Source organism: Acanthaster planci, linkage group LG07 (assembly GCF_054643075.1).
Source record: "Acanthaster planci isolate LZ-2023a linkage group LG07, COTS_SCS, whole genome shotgun sequence".
Taxonomy (NCBI): domain Eukaryota; kingdom Metazoa; phylum Echinodermata; class Asteroidea; order Valvatida; family Acanthasteridae; genus Acanthaster; species Acanthaster planci.
Window position 1 is genome coordinate 16,804,066 of NC_141783.1, and position 17,500 is coordinate 16,821,565.

Consider the following 17,500-nt stretch of genomic DNA (forward strand, 5'->3'; position numbering starts at 1 on the left):
TTATGAAGTCTCAGGATTTATGAGAAAGGTTGTACCTGCAGGCGGTTGAGGTCATGGGTCAGTTTGAACTCTAGGCTCTTGAGGTCACTTCCTGGCTCATCCTCATCGTCGCCACTCTCATCAAAGTTCTGCATCCAAGGAACAAAACAGTATACTGAAAGAGAAGTCACAGACAGTCAGAGATGTAAGTTAAAATTCCGAAGTCACAAACTTGTTTGTCACCTCTTGGCCCAAACGAAGAAGTTTACGTTTCTTGGGCCCGCTGTGCTCTTTTCTCTTGAGCTCCCTCAACTTCTTTTTCTCCAAATTCCTTTGGTATCTTTCGGCACTGCTGAACTTTCTCTCTGACGGGTCGCTCAATCTCTCAACAAGATTGTGGTCCTTGGGAATAGGGAGAAGAAATGTGTTCAGATCATGCTAATCATGGGTAAGTTTACGAGTTTTGCAAAAGAATATCAACTTTAATAGATTCAGTCCCAAGAGAAAAAAAAAATCTAAGAATTTACCTTTAACATTCCTTTGCATATTACTTGCAAATTATTCATGAGCTGTGGAATTTTAAGAGCTTAACAGCATCAGTCCTAGGACTAGATCACATGGGTTGCCAAGTCAAAACTTCTGCTTTAAAAATGGAAGCGCTATTGGCAGCTACGCACATCAGGCACAAGTTGCAAACAATACATGTCACAAATTGTGGCTGGTAGCTCAGTGTTGAGTGGTTCTATAAGACTGGCGAATTTACCCTGAGAAGGTCCTCAAACTGTCGTTTGAGCTTGGACATTTCATAGAAGCGTTGTTCCTCCAGACCTCGCCTTTTACACCACTTGAGAGCTGGTAAACCCTTGGCCTTGACCTTCAATAGTCAAATAGTCAAATGGTCAGACAACTAATAATCTACATGCAAAACCTTTCTCAGTAAACCCTCCCCAGCAAGATCAAGAGAGGGCCCAATTTTCCTAGCAACAGAGGCTCCTTTGGTGGGAACTAAACTTTTCTGGTTCACAAACGACTATGAAATGCATGCGTTACAGTCGCATCGCTATCAACAAATGAACACTCCCCCCCAACATGGCTCTTTTCAAACAATGAGGGGGTGCTTCTGCTCAAGATGGAATTAGCCTCACATATGACCTTGACATGAAGTAAAACGATTTCATTTGATCTGTGCAAATCAATAAATTAAACACTTCTTTTTCACAACGAACAGCCCACCTGAATCCACTCGTCAAAAGCGTTCAGCAACGTGAATGGATCACCGTGATCAGACTCCAGAGGGCGCCGCGCTGTCTGTGGAACACAGAAGGGAAAGATACAGTTACAAAAATGTTTCGGTGCACTTCCCCTTGCATTTCCAAAGCGTAAATTTATTAAGATGGCATATACTTCTCATGCACGGAAAGCATCGGACAAGGCATGAGCATAAAAGCTCAAAGCTTTGAAGACAACAATGTTGCAGAAATGGAGTTTGGAATTCTTTTTACCATTGCTTCAGATCTGTGTGCCCTGCTGGTGAACGGCGACTGAACGCTGAGAGCGGCTGCTATACACAACACTGGCTCAATCATCTAAAACAAAGATCATAACAATGAGGATAGGGCTGAGTCAATTCGAATAATTCACTATTCGAATATTCAACCTTCAATTCAATCGAATATCCCAATATTCGTTCATACTGAGAGGCAGATTGTTGATGAACAAACCATGTACAAAATCAGTTGCAATAACGCACACAGTTGTACATAATAATCACTATAATAGCTTCTCACATCTACGAGTATCTCCAGCCACGATTTAGCCAGATCTAAGTGACGAATAATACTTCTTGTCCTGTAGAAAATGTATTCCTTTTAAAATTTTTAATGAATAATGTACTTTTTGAATTGTTAGGAGATGTCTGTCGCTTTTCATTTGAATCTGCTTGGAACAAGCCTCCACAGTGCAAGTTTTCTTATTTAAAACAAAAGAAAACTCTCCCTTCCTTTTCAAGAATTTCGCATTCAAATTTGACAAACAAAATTTGAATATTCAATAATCGATTGGATATTTGGACATTCAGCACAACCTTAAATAAGGAAGACATCAGAACATTAATTGATGCCTGATCATTAAGATGCCTGTTGAACAAGAAACTAACTACTCCAACACTCCACATGTACACATCCTTGAACAAGACCAAGAGGGCTGGTACAGGTTGATGGCAGAGTCTGAGCCAAATGAGGGTGGACTGTTGATTACAAGCCTTAAATTGTAGGTAGACAGTCAATTAACAGCCAATCACAATGCACTTGTTCAAACCTTACATTCAAACTTGTCCAATGAGAGTTTCTTTTAGATCAGCCTGTACCAGAGTCCTCTGTTAATGGGACCTTGAGTTTCAGGCAAGTATGTGAAGCATTCTACGGGTATGCAGAGAAAAAAATGTGAAAAACTAAACCAGGAAAATGTTACCCATAGATATAGAAACAGCAGCTTGAGCTTAAAAGTCAGGTCAAAAAGTGTCTAATGGTCACATGCTACCAAAACACACGAGGCACATACACTGCGATGAATTTGAGCATTGCTCAGTAGGACTAGCTTTCTGTTGAGATGTCTCTGAGTTACCTTGAAAATGGTGGCCATGATGAGCATCTTGCCGATGACAACATCAACCGGCAGATCAGCCAGGAGTCGACCAATGGGAGTCAGCCTTTCCTCCTTGCTTAAAGCTCCCTGCTCCTTGAGAAACAGGATGGAGCTCTCGATGCTTGTAGCAGGAGGAGGTTCAATGAATGGAAACCTGGACAAGAGGGAGCAGAGATGGGAGAATAAAACTTGGCTGCCGTGTACATGAAGGGTCGCATTTTGGAAAGCAGCTATGCACAAAACCACTTAGTTAGCAAAAAGCAGGTTACCAACCAATATGCTGTGCCATACGTACTGCATTAACCACTTGCTGCCTGGGTACCCGTTTTCGAGCACATAGGCTTTATACACGAAGCCCGGGAGCCCGAAACCGGGACAAAAGAGCTGGGCCTTGTAACAAAAGACAGTGCTCGGCACAAAAGACTGAGCTGCCAGGCATTACCGACATTTTTTCACTCTCAATAGTGGAGATAATCCAGCCTTGTTTTGAAAAGCATACCACGGTTTTGGGCATTTAGTACGAGCAAATTACCACTGGGGCCAAAAGCGCTCCACCACCGCAGCCATGAGCCACACAGCACCGCTGCACGCTAATCTGGCCCCTATTGAAAAGAGGTCAGCAGCGCACAGTGTCAGGTTCATGAACAAAAGAAAGTTACATAACACCGCACAATCTGGGCTCTTTTTACAAGGCTGCAGGCCTGGCTGAAATAATCGGGCGTCGATAGATTTTGTCTGTCAGGCTACAGTGGCCACCAGACAGTAATTCATGTGGGTGTATAGGTCCATTCATTGAAATGATGCATTTTTGAAGATTTTTGAAATCTAAAAATCTTGAAATTCGCCCGTATGTACGCACTGTATTTTTCAAACCACCCGGCAGCAAGAGGTTAAGCTGGTGTTCAGCTCATCCTCGCTTAGCACAGAAATATGCTTATCAGTATTTTCTGCCCCCAAAAACAAAGGGCTTTGATTTCCACAACTGAAACCTCCGCTCACAGTAAACAGCTGGAAGTGTAAAAATTTCTACAAATATCAGAGAAAAGGAAAATCATGGAACATTTGATGCAGCAGCTTGGAGTAATGCTGAATCTCGAAACTGTACATCTAACTCTGTCATGAAAGTCACATATTAAAGACAAGGATAATCATAAAATTGGAGAAACAGAAGACAGATTACCCTCAAATATTTGTGTATGGCAAATTCTCATATTAATCTTTTCTCAAAGGAATCCTTCAACTTACTTCCTAGGATCGTGGAGTCCCAGTGCCATCATCTGTAGGATCAGCGAGTCCAGTGGAACCCTGTGTATCTCTGGGGTGGAGTACTCCTGGAAATCATTGTACCGTGATTCCTCATAGAGACGGAAGCAGACGCCCGGCCCAGTACGCCCTGAGATGGAAACGTTATGACACCAGTCTATGACAATACCAAATACATCAGACTCCTTGTCCAGTCTATAAGTCCACAGCACTAAGCAGGATATAGTGTTAATTATATATAACAGGTTTTGCCCTTACCCAACGTATATTAATAAGCACTGTATGCTCAGTGCTTGTCCGAGAGCTTGCGAAAAAAAACCTCACAAGCTTACTCGGGTGGGACTCGAACCCACGACCTCCTGCTTACTAGTGCAGATGTCTTAACCACTCAACCACCGAGCTTGCCGGGGTCGGCTGGCCGGTCTGAGTCAAAAATACATCTTCAAAAAACAGGATAGAGTGGTTCATGTTCCACACAGGCAAAAAAGGGCAAAAACCAGGAGGTAGAATTTAAACTCCCAAGGCAGCATTCCATCGCAAAGGTAATTCTGGTCTTATGTTCCTCACATTCCAAGACGATCCAACCTTCCTAGGCTAAAGAAAGCTTCGAATGAGGACGTCAAAGTCTACTTTGCCATGTGATGAGAAATATGATGCCAGCATATGAAACACGATTCCAAATTCATATCACAGGCAGCTAATGTTCTTTCCTTCTGGAAGGCAAATGTTTTGATAATTCTCCGAATATCTGGGCTTATTTTATTCATCAACTATTCCACTTTGCTTTCATTCATTGTTGAGGAGAGAGACCCGGTCTGCAGTCCCAATATCTACCTGCTCTTCCTTTACGTTGCTCAGCACTGGCCCTGCTGATCCAAAACTCTTGTAATTGTTGCATCTTGGCCTCTGCATTGTAGCTCATCTCCTTGACCTGAGGAGCAATCAAAGGGTCAAGATGCGATCATCATGCCCGTTGCTTTACCCGACACTTGGCTAAAATGACATCCTCTTCAGCAGCCCAAATTCTTGTGTACAAACTGAGAACTCGACAGTGTATCACCCAGAATAATACAACGATTGTATTTTGAAGAGAACTTTAGTTTTCTTCCTTAATGCTTTAACAAGATTCAAATCCAATACACTGACTGGAAGGTGTGTTTGAATCTTCATGTGACACAAACCTATCCATAAAAGTCGTTAAAATAGAATACATTTGCTTTAGTATGGGTTTTACTTTTTGTCCTTGGAGAAACATTCAGCTGGGATTGTAATGTTCTGCCCTCTGAGTTTGTTTAATTATCTCTTACTTTGCCAGAGTCAACAATGAACCGAATCCCATCAATAGTCACCGAAGTCTCTGCGATATTTGTGGACACGATACATTTCCTGACACCTTCTGGAGCTACGTCAAACACCTAATAGGGAAAAGAAGCAACAGGTGGAATGAGAATGAAAAAAAACAATTAACGATCTGTCCTTCTAAGAATCTAGGATTATCGACTTGCAGATAAAAGCAGCTTGAGAAAGAAATGGTATTTTTCAAATGATTTACTTTTGAAATAGAGGTTTAATTATACTTCGAAAATCTTGTCAAACCTAGTCCAAGCTAGACTTATTATGGTTTGACAACAATGAACTAGGTGACATTGCAAATGGATGATCATGTATACTCTACTTTGTCCTGTTCAGCGACGGACAATGTACTGTGCAGCGCCAGCACAATCCACGTTTGCGTCGTTGCAGCATAGAGTTTAGCTGCTTCCACTACACTGGAAATCTCGGACATGCCGCTCAGGAATATCAGCAGGTCCCCTCTCTCTGTGGCTGGGTACTTCATGTCAATCTGCTGCATGATGCGCAGGTAGGGACGGGGATCCAGTTTTTCTGATTTTGAACTTTGCTCCTGTCGAACCAAAATATTATTATCACTAAGGGCTGGTTGGCGAAATGGAAGTAGAAAACTATGACCTTTTTAAAAAAGCTTACACTGGTTTTTTATTTTACTCTGTGAATTTTAAGCATTAATTAACTTCACAAGGCAAGGAATGAATAGCAAGTGACTACCACTTGCAATTGGCTAATTTGCATAAATTGTTCCTCTCTTTGCATATGGGGTCGAATGTCAGCATACCAGTGAAGACAACGTTCTGCTTGACTACTACAGCTAGAAAGGCTGTGTCCTCCTTTGAAATTTGAATTTTGTACACTATTTGCAACTACAGAATTGATTTCTTTAGGGTGCCATGTCTGACAGCAGGGAATAATGTCTCTTATTATACTTTACCTCTATACTTATTGGGGCATATTCAAGTTTGATAGGAAACAGTCGACCGGGGACCTTCGGAAGAAAACAAAAAGAAAATAGAATGGTGCAATGCCTTCAAATCTATAACCAGTTTTGAAGATCATAACATCAAACATTTTCTGTTATACCACAAACCTCATACTGCAGTATTGCATAATTTTAGGACCTGACTTGGCAATGATGTTGTTTTTTTAAAATAAAATCATGTATATAACAGAGATGTTAGAAATATAGAGTGCTTTTCCATTTGTAATGGCCTTAATTTACATCAGAAAGATGCGCAATGTTATTGTGTACTGAACGTAAACTATCGAAATGTGTCACAGGAAAATTCTTTCTATGCATGGACACTCAGGTTTTGGCAAAGTAGCCCACACATAGAGTCATGCTTCTCACCTGAATAACTGGTGCCTTGTCAAAGTAGCTGGAGAAGAGTCCAATGTTGATGGTGGCCGACATAAGCACCAGCTTGAGGTCCTGTCTCTGCTCCAGGAGGCAACGGAGTACCCCCAGGAGGAAGTCGCCATGGAGATGACGCTCATGGACCTCATCCAAGATGATGACGTTGTACTGCTGGAGAGTGGGGTCCAAACTCAGCTGCCGCAGTAGTAACCCTGAGGAGGAGGTTATGAAAAGAAATTGATCTGGCCAATCAAGATGAACACTGGGATCATATTTGCAAAATATGTAATTGTCATGAACATCTACTTCAGATTTGACCTCCTCAAAATGACAGAGTTAGTTAAACTTCATTAAAAAAAACCTTATCTTCCATGCAGTATCGTCCAGAGTTGTGTTTGCTTGAGCAAACTGCTGAAACATTTGAAGTGATTTCTAATTGAAAGCAGACAGAGTAAAGTGTACTCATTACACAAGTACACATGTACATGCGTGATCTGTAGCTTCAGTGGCGAAGAGTCACATTTCATATATACCCTGGTTTGCAGGCATAGGAATGGCACTGATAATATGGTCGCACAAACCCATAACAAGACTAGACCTTGGCTTATGAAGGAAAAGGTTTATCATAGACAGAAATGGATTCTTTTATTTTAACAGGAACCTCTACAACACTCCACTTTTCCAAAATCTGAACTAAAACAGCAGTTTACGAACAACACAAGAAAGATATTTCTACTTTTGTTAAAAAAAAAAGGAGTGATTATTGCAAAGCATCCAGCCTATGGACACAACCACTTGTTTCTTGCATGCAGTGCATTTTGTCAAGTTTGAGTGAATTGTTAAGCAAATTCTACCTTCAGTCAGGAACAGAATCTTGGTAGCCGCACTCTTACTGGCCTCAAACCGGATCTGGTACCCTACCTCCATGCCATATTCATGCAGGGTTTCATAGCCAACCCGCTTGGAGAGGGATATGCAAGCTATGCGGCGAGGCTGGGTGCAGGCTATGCCCTTGAAGCCCGCTTTCATCAAGTACTGCGGTACCTGATGAGACCAAAGAGAGATATATATACAAAGTCTTTGCAACTCCCCTTGAGGTCCAACACCATTTACATAATCATCACCGTATTTACCAAAAGAATAACAGATCAGCAAGTCCAGTATTCCAACAGGGTGACAAAATGAAGCAGATCACAGGTCATTCAGTTCAAGAAGATCACTACATGCACACAAGGTCAGCTTTGTCAGCACGCCAGAACGCCGACTCACATGCACGGAACACATCCAATTTTGCATGACGTCACCAAGGGCAGATCCAGAGGAAAACAATTTTTGGAGGGGGGTAAAATTGTTTGGGGGTTGGCAAAAATTGTGGAAGTTTTAGGTTACCATCTATGGCCTTACTGAGGGTTGAGGCTACATTCTGGTGCTTTTTACACACTTTGAAAGGAAGAAAAGGGAAATACAAAACCCCCCAAAGTCACCTTTCTCCCCTCCCCAAAAATTGCTATCAAGGCCCCTCCCTCCCTGGATCCAACCTTGGACATTGGTGCTTGGTTCCTGAATGACCTTGCTTTTTTTTAAATAATTGAATTGGTTTACTGAGGTCAAATGACAACAAACCTGGGTGGATTTCCCACAGCCAGTGTCTCCAGCCACAATGATGACCTGGTTTGCTCTGGTTGCCTCTACGATCATGTCCTGGTAGCGAGCTATGGGTAGGTTGGCTCGATCACGGAGCAGCTTGGCCAACTTGGCAAACTGTGATGGAAACAAGGCTGCAGTCAGCTCAAAGCGCAAAATTATTGAAACTTGTGTCCTGATCTCGACTGTAGGGCTCTGTGTAAGAAATGCCGATGGTGCTTCATGGCGGAGGACATCGGTGGACCAATGTTACAGAGGGGTGTGGTTACAAAATTGCCAGAAGATCCAACTGGGTCAAACACTGACAGAAATTTCCAAGGATTTAGGAATGTTAAGCTACCTCAAATTGGTTTACATGGGTTGACCAGCTGTCAAGTTGTCCGCATGTACACAGTTTTTAGCTTATTAGATACTATGAAATTCCTGAAGATCAACTTTCAATTCAATTCAAGAGACATTCACTTCCACACCTGGTAACAATAAACTTTAAATGTACTGTCTAGACCATGCCATAGACAACGGTGTTGCAAAAGATTGCATCTTAGAATGAATATACACAACTGAATGATGCATGTGATCTCTTCTCCCCACCCCCCAAAAAGTAGGAAAATCCTGGTTGCCTCACTGTGAGTGAATCTTTTCGAAATGAGAGAGGACTTAAGATGGAACCTTGCAAACAATTACTGACAGGGTCTGCAGAATCGGGCATAAGGAAAAGGAAGGTTGGAAACTGAATGTTGTTTTTACCTGTTGCTTCTGACAGAAGTCCATGTAATAGAGCACGACTTTGCTGAATTCCTTGATTCGTGCTGTGGACAGCTCATCGTTATCATCTGTTGGAAAGGTTAAAAAGATAACTCTTGAGAAATGCAAAAGTAGAAAACTGCTGCTTGTCTCAAAGAAGAGAAGATGTACGTAAATGGAGATTTGAAACTTGAAATTCTTGGAGAGTTTGGGTAAAGGCTGAGATGATTTAGCCCTAAATCCTGAAATAGCAGTATTGTGAGGTTTTTCTCAGCAAATACAATCTTTGAACCCTGGACAAGACAGGTGTAGTACCAACAAACCTTTTCAGTATTACCTTGACTGCTGGTCAACCATTCCGATCTTCTCTCGGCCTCTTCTACTCCCCTGAGGTCTAGTGCCATATTGATGCGGTGTCTCTTGTCATATTTCAGAGGCAGCCCCAAAACTGCAGATTTGGCAGAACCACCTTTGTCATCCGCGTCACTCTTGTCTGAAAAAGAATCAAGGCAATTTTAGAAAGAGATGACACTTCAAGTAAAAGAATACTTCAAATATGCAGATCACAATCTGTTAGTAACTAAACTGCCGATAATGCCAATGCCGATAATCAAATTGTTTATATTTACCTTGGTGGGGCTGTCGGGCACTCTGCTTGAATTGAAAAGCTTGGTAGCGCTCAAGAAACTTCCAGAAATCCTGATAATCTTCCGATTTCCTTGATTAATTGTAGGGGGAAATTACAAACAATCTTGCATTATGCACCTCTTCAATCAAATTATATGAACAAGCACGGCTCACTTTCAATTCGAATGTTTGACTTTTTTTCTGAAACAAGAAAATGCAGTGAAGGATGTGAAAAGTAAAGAAATCTTTCTAAAAGTAAACATTCTAAATTTATGCCAGAAAACTAATTTCTTCTCTACAAAAGTCCATTTTCCATTTGAGATAATCCCTACTCTCATCCAAACTAAAAAGAACACAGTAACAGATAGATTTGTTCCACTCTCACCATGCAAAAAAAAATGCAAACTAGACAAATATTCTGCAAATTTTACTTGGGCACTTTTATCACTGAAAATCTTCATTTAAAGAAGTCATCAAAAACTCTACAAAGAATTTCTCATTTCTCTTTCAACACAATATAGTGTGTACTTCAAAAACAAGATTCTCTCTAAAAATTCTTGTTATTCAATCAGTAAAAAAAGTCTACTTCGTACCTTTGGATAATACTGTCATCCCTAAAAAATATTGCATCCAGCTCTCGTCTGTGCCTCTTCCAGTCAAACATACCATCACTGTCCCTAGCAGTTTCAGCCTTTTCATCAGGACACCTGTCAGATTCAGCTCTTGAGCCCTGCATCCCCAAAGACCTGTATCCACGGTCTTGATGAGCTCTAGCCGATCTTCCCCCTGTGTTTCTGTCTGTGATTGTGTCAGTGTTTTTGCCAGAAGGCTCAACGTTCCTGCTTGATTTGTCATGTTCGTCTGGCAAAGGAATGTCGTCTGCAGTGTAGCCAAAGTAACTCCAGGCTTTGGACGTCCTTTTTCTGCTATCTTTTGATCGCCGTCCTGTCTCAGTTCTTGTTTCATCTTCTCTCCTTGATGAAGGCCTAGTTGGGTCCCTGCTACGATGCGTCGAGCTTGAGTAGGAGTATGATTCTGAGTGGGAGTATGATTCTCGTTCCCCGTCATCATTCGAATGTTGGTACACCCTACATGTACTCTGGACATGGTACGTCTCGGTTCTATGTCTGGGGTCACTACTCCTGTCCCCTTTGTGGCTCCTCGAATGTCTGCTTTTATGGCTACAATCTGAAGTCTTTTTCACATTGTCGCGTCTTTCATCTTGTCGTTCACGCTCACTGTGTTTGTGCCTGCGTCTATCATGGGAACGATCATGATGACTACTGTGCGTTGATTTTCTGGATTCCATTCTTGTTTCATGGATGCTGTAGAAGTTGTCACAATGCTGTTCCTGATGAAACTGTCATGAATGAGGACAGAAACAAAGTCACCATGCCTACAGGTACCATGCCTATACTCCACACAGGCCAACATTTTGGGGATTGTGTATTTGGCGACCCACAGTTTTTTGTCATTTTAATCTTGCAAAGCTGGTCCGTCTCCCACAAACCAAAGACAACGCTCTCTTTATTGCGCTGACCCTATTTTTGGAAATTTTCAATTGTAAATTGGAAGAAAATGTGACTTTCTTTACTGATGAACCAGCAATACAAATTTGACTTGACCATCATCTACCTTTACTTCAAGCACTGTAAGGTTTATGCAACCCTTCCAGATAGCAATGTACAAACTCCCCAAAACACATTTTGGCTGTTTTGATTGTGACAACTTACCCTTCCGTCAGACCAATTTGTGCAACCAAGTTTCATGTACGCCCTCCTGGTGAAGTTTGATGTCAGATGGGGAGGTCCATTCACCTTATATCCTCATTAAAATGGTGAAATTCTTGAGCATTTTGCCCGTCCACACTACAGAAAGTCAGCAGCATCACTGAGCATGTACTCTCAGTAACTGTCAGCAGTTTGACAGCTTGACCAATCGCAATCTAGCTCATATCTTTTCCTTTTGTTTTCCTGTCACCCACAGATGAAAGCACACTGCGATTGGTCCAATTTGCTTCCATTCCAATGACCAATTATAGCTCAGCTTTCATTTGGATGGGTTCAGGAAAACAAAAGGAAAAGATAAGAGCTGTGTTGCGATTAGTCAAGCTGTAAAACAGCTGACAGATATTGACAGTGCTCAGAGATGCTACTGATTTTCTGTAGCATGGATGGGCCAAAATGCTCAAGAATTTCACCATCTTAATGAGGATATAAGGTGAACAAACTTCCCCATCTGACATCTAACTTCACCAGGAAGGCATACATGTATATAAAATTTGGTTGCACAAATAGCTATAGTGGAACTTACTGCTGGAAGGGTAAGTTGTCACAATTAAAACAGCCAAAATGTTTATGGGAGAAATAAGTTTGTATCAACCTTACACTAAGTTACATTTATCTACAGTTCTGGAAGTAACCTACCTTCATGACCTTGGTAATCCAAACTTTTAAACGTATGTCTCCCTTCTATTAGTACTAGTTAAAACAAGGAACAGAATCCCAATATCCCTATATTTTACACAAATGCCTACATGTAGGTGAAGCAAATGGCAATGTCAGTCCGTCACTTGGCGTGAGACATCTGACATGTCAGATAGGAAGTAGGCCTAGGCTAAAATTACCCCCAGAACTGTGGGGTCCGATGTCCACTCCTCTCCCACAATGGTTCATTACCATTAGCACCCTGGACACAAAGTCCACTTTCTCTAACTAATATTTTGAACTTAAGGAACCATTACTCAATCCTGATAGGCCTAGTTTAGGTAAATTTTGACAAAATTTAAGCAAGAAACTTTCCAATTTTTAACCCGACTTTGGCAAAAGACAACCACCTGACCACTCAGTCGAATGACGCCATTTTTTTCCCGTCTGGTTACTTGAGTCAGGCTTTTTGGATTCATCAAAAGAAATGGCCATCCAGGTCAAGGAAGCAGACTACATTCACTTATTTGTTGTTCACAGCCCACTTTGGGGCAGTCATGCACGCTGCCGTTTTACCCAAAAATTTCTCTCAAAAACCAAAAGCCCTGTTCTCTGACAGGGTGCTAAAGGTAATGAACCCCTACAGCTCTGGGGGTAGGCTAAAATTAAATTATTGATAGTACCCTAGGCTTTTGGCTAAGCCAATATTGAAACCAGTCTTGCGGAGCACAAGACCGTCATGACCGCCTTAGAAAATAGGCCTACACAGAAATCGATAAACATGGTATTTTCTTTGGCAGACACTCTTGTTAAAATGAAATGAAAATCATCGATCCTTACCTAGAACACCCAGACTCTGGGCCAGAGCAAGGACACAGAACTGAACACACTTTAGGCCTAAAACATGCTCTAGTACGCGCCCGTACTAGTAGCTAATAGTAGTACATGTACATGTATTATGGTGAACACACATGTATGACGAGGTTGACTATTGGTGGCGCTCTCTGCAGGATTTGGACCGACCCCGGTTAGGCATGCCACGCGGTACGCGCGACTCTGCTGCAGCAGGCCGTGGACGGAACGTTTACAGACGAACTATTCCCGGCCCCACGGATTATGTCATCTGCTTGTCCCCGTCCGACCCTCCACTGGTGTCGTCTGCCCAAAATCCACCCCATCCTCAGAGTAACAGTTGTCACAGTCTCGGCGAGGAGGGGGTGGTGCTGATCGCACGCCCAGTTGGGGGAGGAGTGAGGGAGTCGGATTATTACCATCATGGCAAATGAAATTGGGGGACACCCATTTGACTAAATACAACGTCGACAATCGCAGCGGATTTCACTAATATTTTTTTATTCCCATATGATTTTTGCAAGTTGAGATGCTACCTGACCATTTCCTATCTGGGATGCAGTCAAAATTCTAGCGAGACGCGCTCGCTTCTAGCACAGTGAATGCTTGCCCACGCCCATTAGGTGTATGAGCGCCTCACGGTCGCATGCAGGGAGGAGATATTATGCATATCCCAAAATCCCATGAAAATTATTCGAGACGTCTGCAGGAGTGAATTTTGTTTTAAATTCTCAGTTCCCTTCATAAGTAGTTGGTCAACATCCGCACAGCACAAGTTCTGGATCCAATAGGCCCCAATAGAGTGGTGCTTTATCTGTCGGCATTGTAATTGCATAAATGCATGGCCCAGAAAAACGTCAGTTTTTGTAAAGGTTTTTAGTCTGTTGTCAATTTCTCCTTTACGAATCTAGGTTTGAAGTCGAGACCCTCACAAGACCTTCCAGAAGACTAGACATAAGATGTTGCCAAAGGCCATTCATAATACTATTTGTAAGTAACAGGGTGAAAAACGAAAAAGGAATGCTTTTGTTCTAGTTCAATTAAATAGCTTGTGAACTGATGTTCAAACTGAAGATCTTGTGTTGGTCTTGTGGTGGTATCGTGGCGTCTTGTGAAGGTCTTATGGGGTCTCGACTACAACAATGTACCGATCCATTGAGACAAAACGATGGCTGACTTCGATTCGTAAATGATATTTTTATTCCGTGCTTTGGTATTTCCTTCTGTTTACCACCAAAAAAAAAGAAAGAAAGAAAAGGAGACGAAAAAGGCAATCAAAAAACAAACGAACAAACCAAAAACAGTGCGTCCTTGGGGTAATGTACACCCCCCTTGCTTTTCTACGGTTGACTAGTTATCAGGGCATAGAACAAAATCTATAACCATTATTGAAGTATAGCATAAAAAACCTAGTGGGTTGTTAACGACCTCGGCAATTACGTCATTGATTAGGCATTAATCGCTTCCCGCACCGTTGGGTTCCAGGAATTCAATTTCTGAATAAATTTATTTTCCATTTTTATTAAAACTAATCGCCAAAATGGACCAACTAATTATTTGAGGATAAAATGCCACCCGGTAGAGTCACCCGACAGGTTACTTGGAATTTTGCAACTGTAAATTGAACGACGGCAACTAACAAGTTAAAAATCCACAAACACAACATCCTGATATTATCTGATAAACGGCCGAATAAACAATAATACGAAGTTATGAATAATTATAGTAGTTTTAGTGATACAGAAGCGCACGGTAGAATGTTTTAGCAGTTACTACATCATGGGGTTTTTAAGTTGGCTCATGCGTACACTGTTCAAAACAAGGTTCCCATGGAATGCGCATGTCTGGAAATCATGACCATTGACCACACCCTTTTGATAAACGGCAACAATGACCATGGCCAGTTTAATAAATTTTGACAGCTAAGGTAATCAGCAAAAAAGGTTTGCTACTGTACTTTTCACTCTATTAGTAGATTAGTTGAGCTTCAGCCAAAACAAGAGGTTAAGTCATGAAGTATGTGTTCAAGCTTGGTCTGATATGAGTTCTGCCTGACAGGAGATTTTTGCTCGGCGTAAAGTTTCGCATTGAGTGCCACCTGGCCTGCGATTCCTCGTTGATCGAAACAACCTACTCTCGCAACTCTAGATCGCAAAACTCGTAACTTCCCAGAGTGTTGTCACCCTGCTTGAATCCCAAGTACTCGACGGAAAGCGGGGAGGAATCCTCATAGGTCATGAAGGCTTCTTCGGAACCCAATCCGACGGAGACGATCAGCGTACTCCTCTCCACATCCTGATCAGGCGGCTGCTTGCCCGGGATTGCACTCACCCAAAAGTGCTTGAACTCGGACCGGTCTAGTAGCCTGCCTGCTACCTTGAAATCGCTAACCAGGTCACTGCATTCGCTACACCGACGAATCGCTGACTTCACACCATAGAACCGACCAATTATTATCTCGTACATGTCATTCACGTCGTTGTTCTGACTGGTTAGTGAGATGTACACGTCACTCTGGGCACGAACGGAGAAGTTTACCAATACTTTATCGCCAGGAAACTTTGGGAGCTTCGCAAATTCATAGCGATACACCTCGTCAGACACATTGTCAAATTTATGACATTCTGCAAATCAAATACAGAAATGTATTGATAACTATCAGATTGCCTAGCGATTTACAATGAATGACATCCACCCCTACATGCCACCCCCTCACACAAATAAGTCAAATAATCGGCAGTCAACATCGATCGGGTTTTTTTACTCGCCATTGAAAGGAAAGGAAATATAAAAGACCGATTTTTTCTCTCTTATCTCATCTCTCTCTCTTACAAAAAAAATGATCCACCCCGGATTCACATTACCAGAAAGGAAATATAATGATAAAAGTGCTAAAATAATAATGATAAAAATGGGGTTGTGTTCAATGCCATGTCGGCATTGATGGCAATCTCCACACAAGTTGCAATCGCCACATGATTATAACGGAATGTTCGTTTTCTCTGTTTGCTTTATTTTTGTTTTTTATTAATTTATTTTTTAGAATCGTCATTAGGATTGAGCCAGACAATATTCGGGGTAAAAATTAAGGTATCATGCCAAGGAATGTGTGCATCCATTTCTCAAAATAACTGATTGGGAAAACCTATTATTTCCTGTCCAAATGTTCCCTATCATTTAAAATAATATCAAAAGTTTTTAAAAAGCTCAACAAAACTGGTAAACGAAAATTAATCAGGCCATCAGGTCGAGTAAAATTCTGACGCCAGTAGTATTATTGATTTTTAAATCGAGCTAAAAAAAATCCTTGAGGAACGTTTTTCTCGTTATCATCACTGCCGCTGACTAATTTAAATTGAATTAAGTCTTGTGGCCAGGCGATCTTTGTCACTTATATAAACGGTCACCTTGGTGGTAAACTTACTGTGAAATTTAACTTAAAGTAAAGAGATAAAAATCGATAGAACGTCATCGAGGAAATGTATAGGCCTAGATCAAAATATGGATTGTGGAAGGGCAAAGTTACATGAATTGTTTCCTTTTCAGGTGACCATATTTCGCTCTTTCTTCAAACGCCTATAGCTTACAAAAGTTACAGTTCTGATTGAAAATACTCACGTATTTTGTCAGGACAGCTTGTCAACCCAGTAAAAGCTGGACTCGAACGAGCCGATGTCGTCATATCTGACAGGTTGATGTAGGTCGGCTTGAAGGGTCGAGTTAAAGGCCTGATATTTAGCCCACCGAGCGAAAGCGCTTTTCCTCGGCACACGCACGGGTCTCGTGTCGGCATCACCCAGGCTGCGCCCCCTCTTGACTCCGGTTCGTTCCCGACGAAGCACTGTGCCTTTGTTCCGGCAATGAGACCTGTCCGCGATACAGATTTTTACAATTTTGAAAATTGTTTTGAAATTGAAAGGAAATAAAACTAGGACAGAGGAAAAGGCAAAGGAACTATCCCTTGTATCATTTTAGCCTTCCATTTTGCCCATACTTTTTCGGCCTCGGCTATGAGGAAAACTAGCAAATAATAAGATTTTTGAACCCACAAGATAGTAATCTAAATGAGCTATTTTCATAAACACTGTCAACTTTTCTCGTTGTTGTTGTGTAAAGTATTTCAGAGGAGGAGATTGTTCAGCGTGCAAGTTCGGCCGAAGGGCTATTCAACATGGGATATTTGTAACACACGTGGGTCCAGTTTTTCCTATCAATAAAAACTCTGTTGACCCTATTATTATTATTTTTTGGCTTTACAAATGACACGAATTCTGTAAATGCCTGAAATGAGATATCAATGGTAAAATGGACAACAAACTTACCGCACATTGCGCAGATTCTAACAAGGGATATTTTCCATCGGTATTTCTCCCTATATTTCCCCATCACTTTCAGTGTGCTCGAAACTGATCAATCCTTGTCTATCCAACGGCTTAGATGCATGTGTCAAACGCGTGTAGAGTATTTACGAAATGAAATCTCCACTGCGGCGAACCTACCCTTATCATCGACTTTTTGACTTCAAAGAAATAATTATGTATTGATTTCAATATACTTTTCACCTTGGAGTCGCCAACGCACGTGCCATTAATTTTATGCTATTAATGGCCAGCAG

The 17,500-nt window shown here is 41.6% G+C and overlaps 2 protein-coding genes across 3 annotated transcripts in view; both read right to left on the minus strand.

Moving 5' to 3' along the window:
• Window positions 1-13,000, minus strand: part of dhx34 (DExH-box helicase 34) — a 19,451-nt gene extending 6,451 nt beyond the window's left edge. The window contains exons 1-19 of one of the 2 annotated variants that reach the window (XM_022236834.2): window positions 12,874-13,000; window positions 10,201-10,967; window positions 9,610-9,698; window positions 9,318-9,473; window positions 8,984-9,069; window positions 8,216-8,353; window positions 7,447-7,636; window positions 6,587-6,804; window positions 6,170-6,223; window positions 5,561-5,788; window positions 5,193-5,300; window positions 4,720-4,816; window positions 3,868-4,015; window positions 2,602-2,776; window positions 1,482-1,565; window positions 1,213-1,287; window positions 743-853; window positions 223-381; window positions 36-128 (exon numbers count right to left, since the gene is read on the minus strand). In XM_022236834.2, the coding sequence (XP_022092526.2) occupies window positions 36-128; window positions 223-381; window positions 743-853; window positions 1,213-1,287; window positions 1,482-1,565; window positions 2,602-2,776; window positions 3,868-4,015; window positions 4,720-4,816; window positions 5,193-5,300; window positions 5,561-5,788; window positions 6,170-6,223; window positions 6,587-6,804; window positions 7,447-7,636; window positions 8,216-8,353; window positions 8,984-9,069; window positions 9,318-9,473; window positions 9,610-9,698; window positions 10,201-10,916 (2,925 nt within the window). In that variant the 5' untranslated portion in view covers window positions 10,917-10,967; window positions 12,874-13,000. The remainder of the gene's footprint in view (window positions 1-35; window positions 129-222; window positions 382-742; window positions 854-1,212; window positions 1,288-1,481; window positions 1,566-2,601; window positions 2,777-3,867; window positions 4,016-4,719; window positions 4,817-5,192; window positions 5,301-5,560; window positions 5,789-6,169; window positions 6,224-6,586; window positions 6,805-7,446; window positions 7,637-8,215; window positions 8,354-8,983; window positions 9,070-9,317; window positions 9,474-9,609; window positions 9,699-10,200; window positions 10,968-12,873) is intronic. The other variant, XM_022236833.2, reaches the window with a different exon arrangement.
• A 1,086-nt stretch (window positions 13,001-14,086) lies between these two features.
• LOC110980361 (uncharacterized) lies at window positions 14,087-17,393 on the minus strand. The gene is made up of 3 exons (XM_022236974.2): window positions 17,208-17,393; window positions 16,504-16,752; window positions 14,087-15,509 (listed from the first exon to the last, which is right to left on the minus strand). The coding sequence occupies exons 1-3, from the start codon at window positions 17,269-17,271 to the stop codon at window positions 15,016-15,018; spliced, it is 807 nt and encodes a 268-aa protein (XP_022092666.2). The 5' UTR covers window positions 17,272-17,393; the 3' UTR covers window positions 14,087-15,015.
• Window positions 17,394-17,500: the final 107 nt, after the last annotated feature.

Bases quoted from the DNA above. Each gene is read 5' to 3' on its own strand.
- LOC110980361 (XM_022236974.2), bottom strand. From the start codon at position 17,271: ATGGGGAAATATAGGGAGAAATACCGATGGAAAATATCCCTTGTTAGA. The intron at 16,753-17,207 runs GTAAGTTTGTTG...TATCGCGGACAG, and splicing joins TAGAATCTGCGCAATGTGCG to GTCTCATTGCCGGAACAAAG. The intron at 15,510-16,503 runs GTGAGTATTTTC...TTTGATTTGCAG, and splicing joins AAGCTGTCCTGACAAAATAC to AATGTCATAAATTTGACAAT.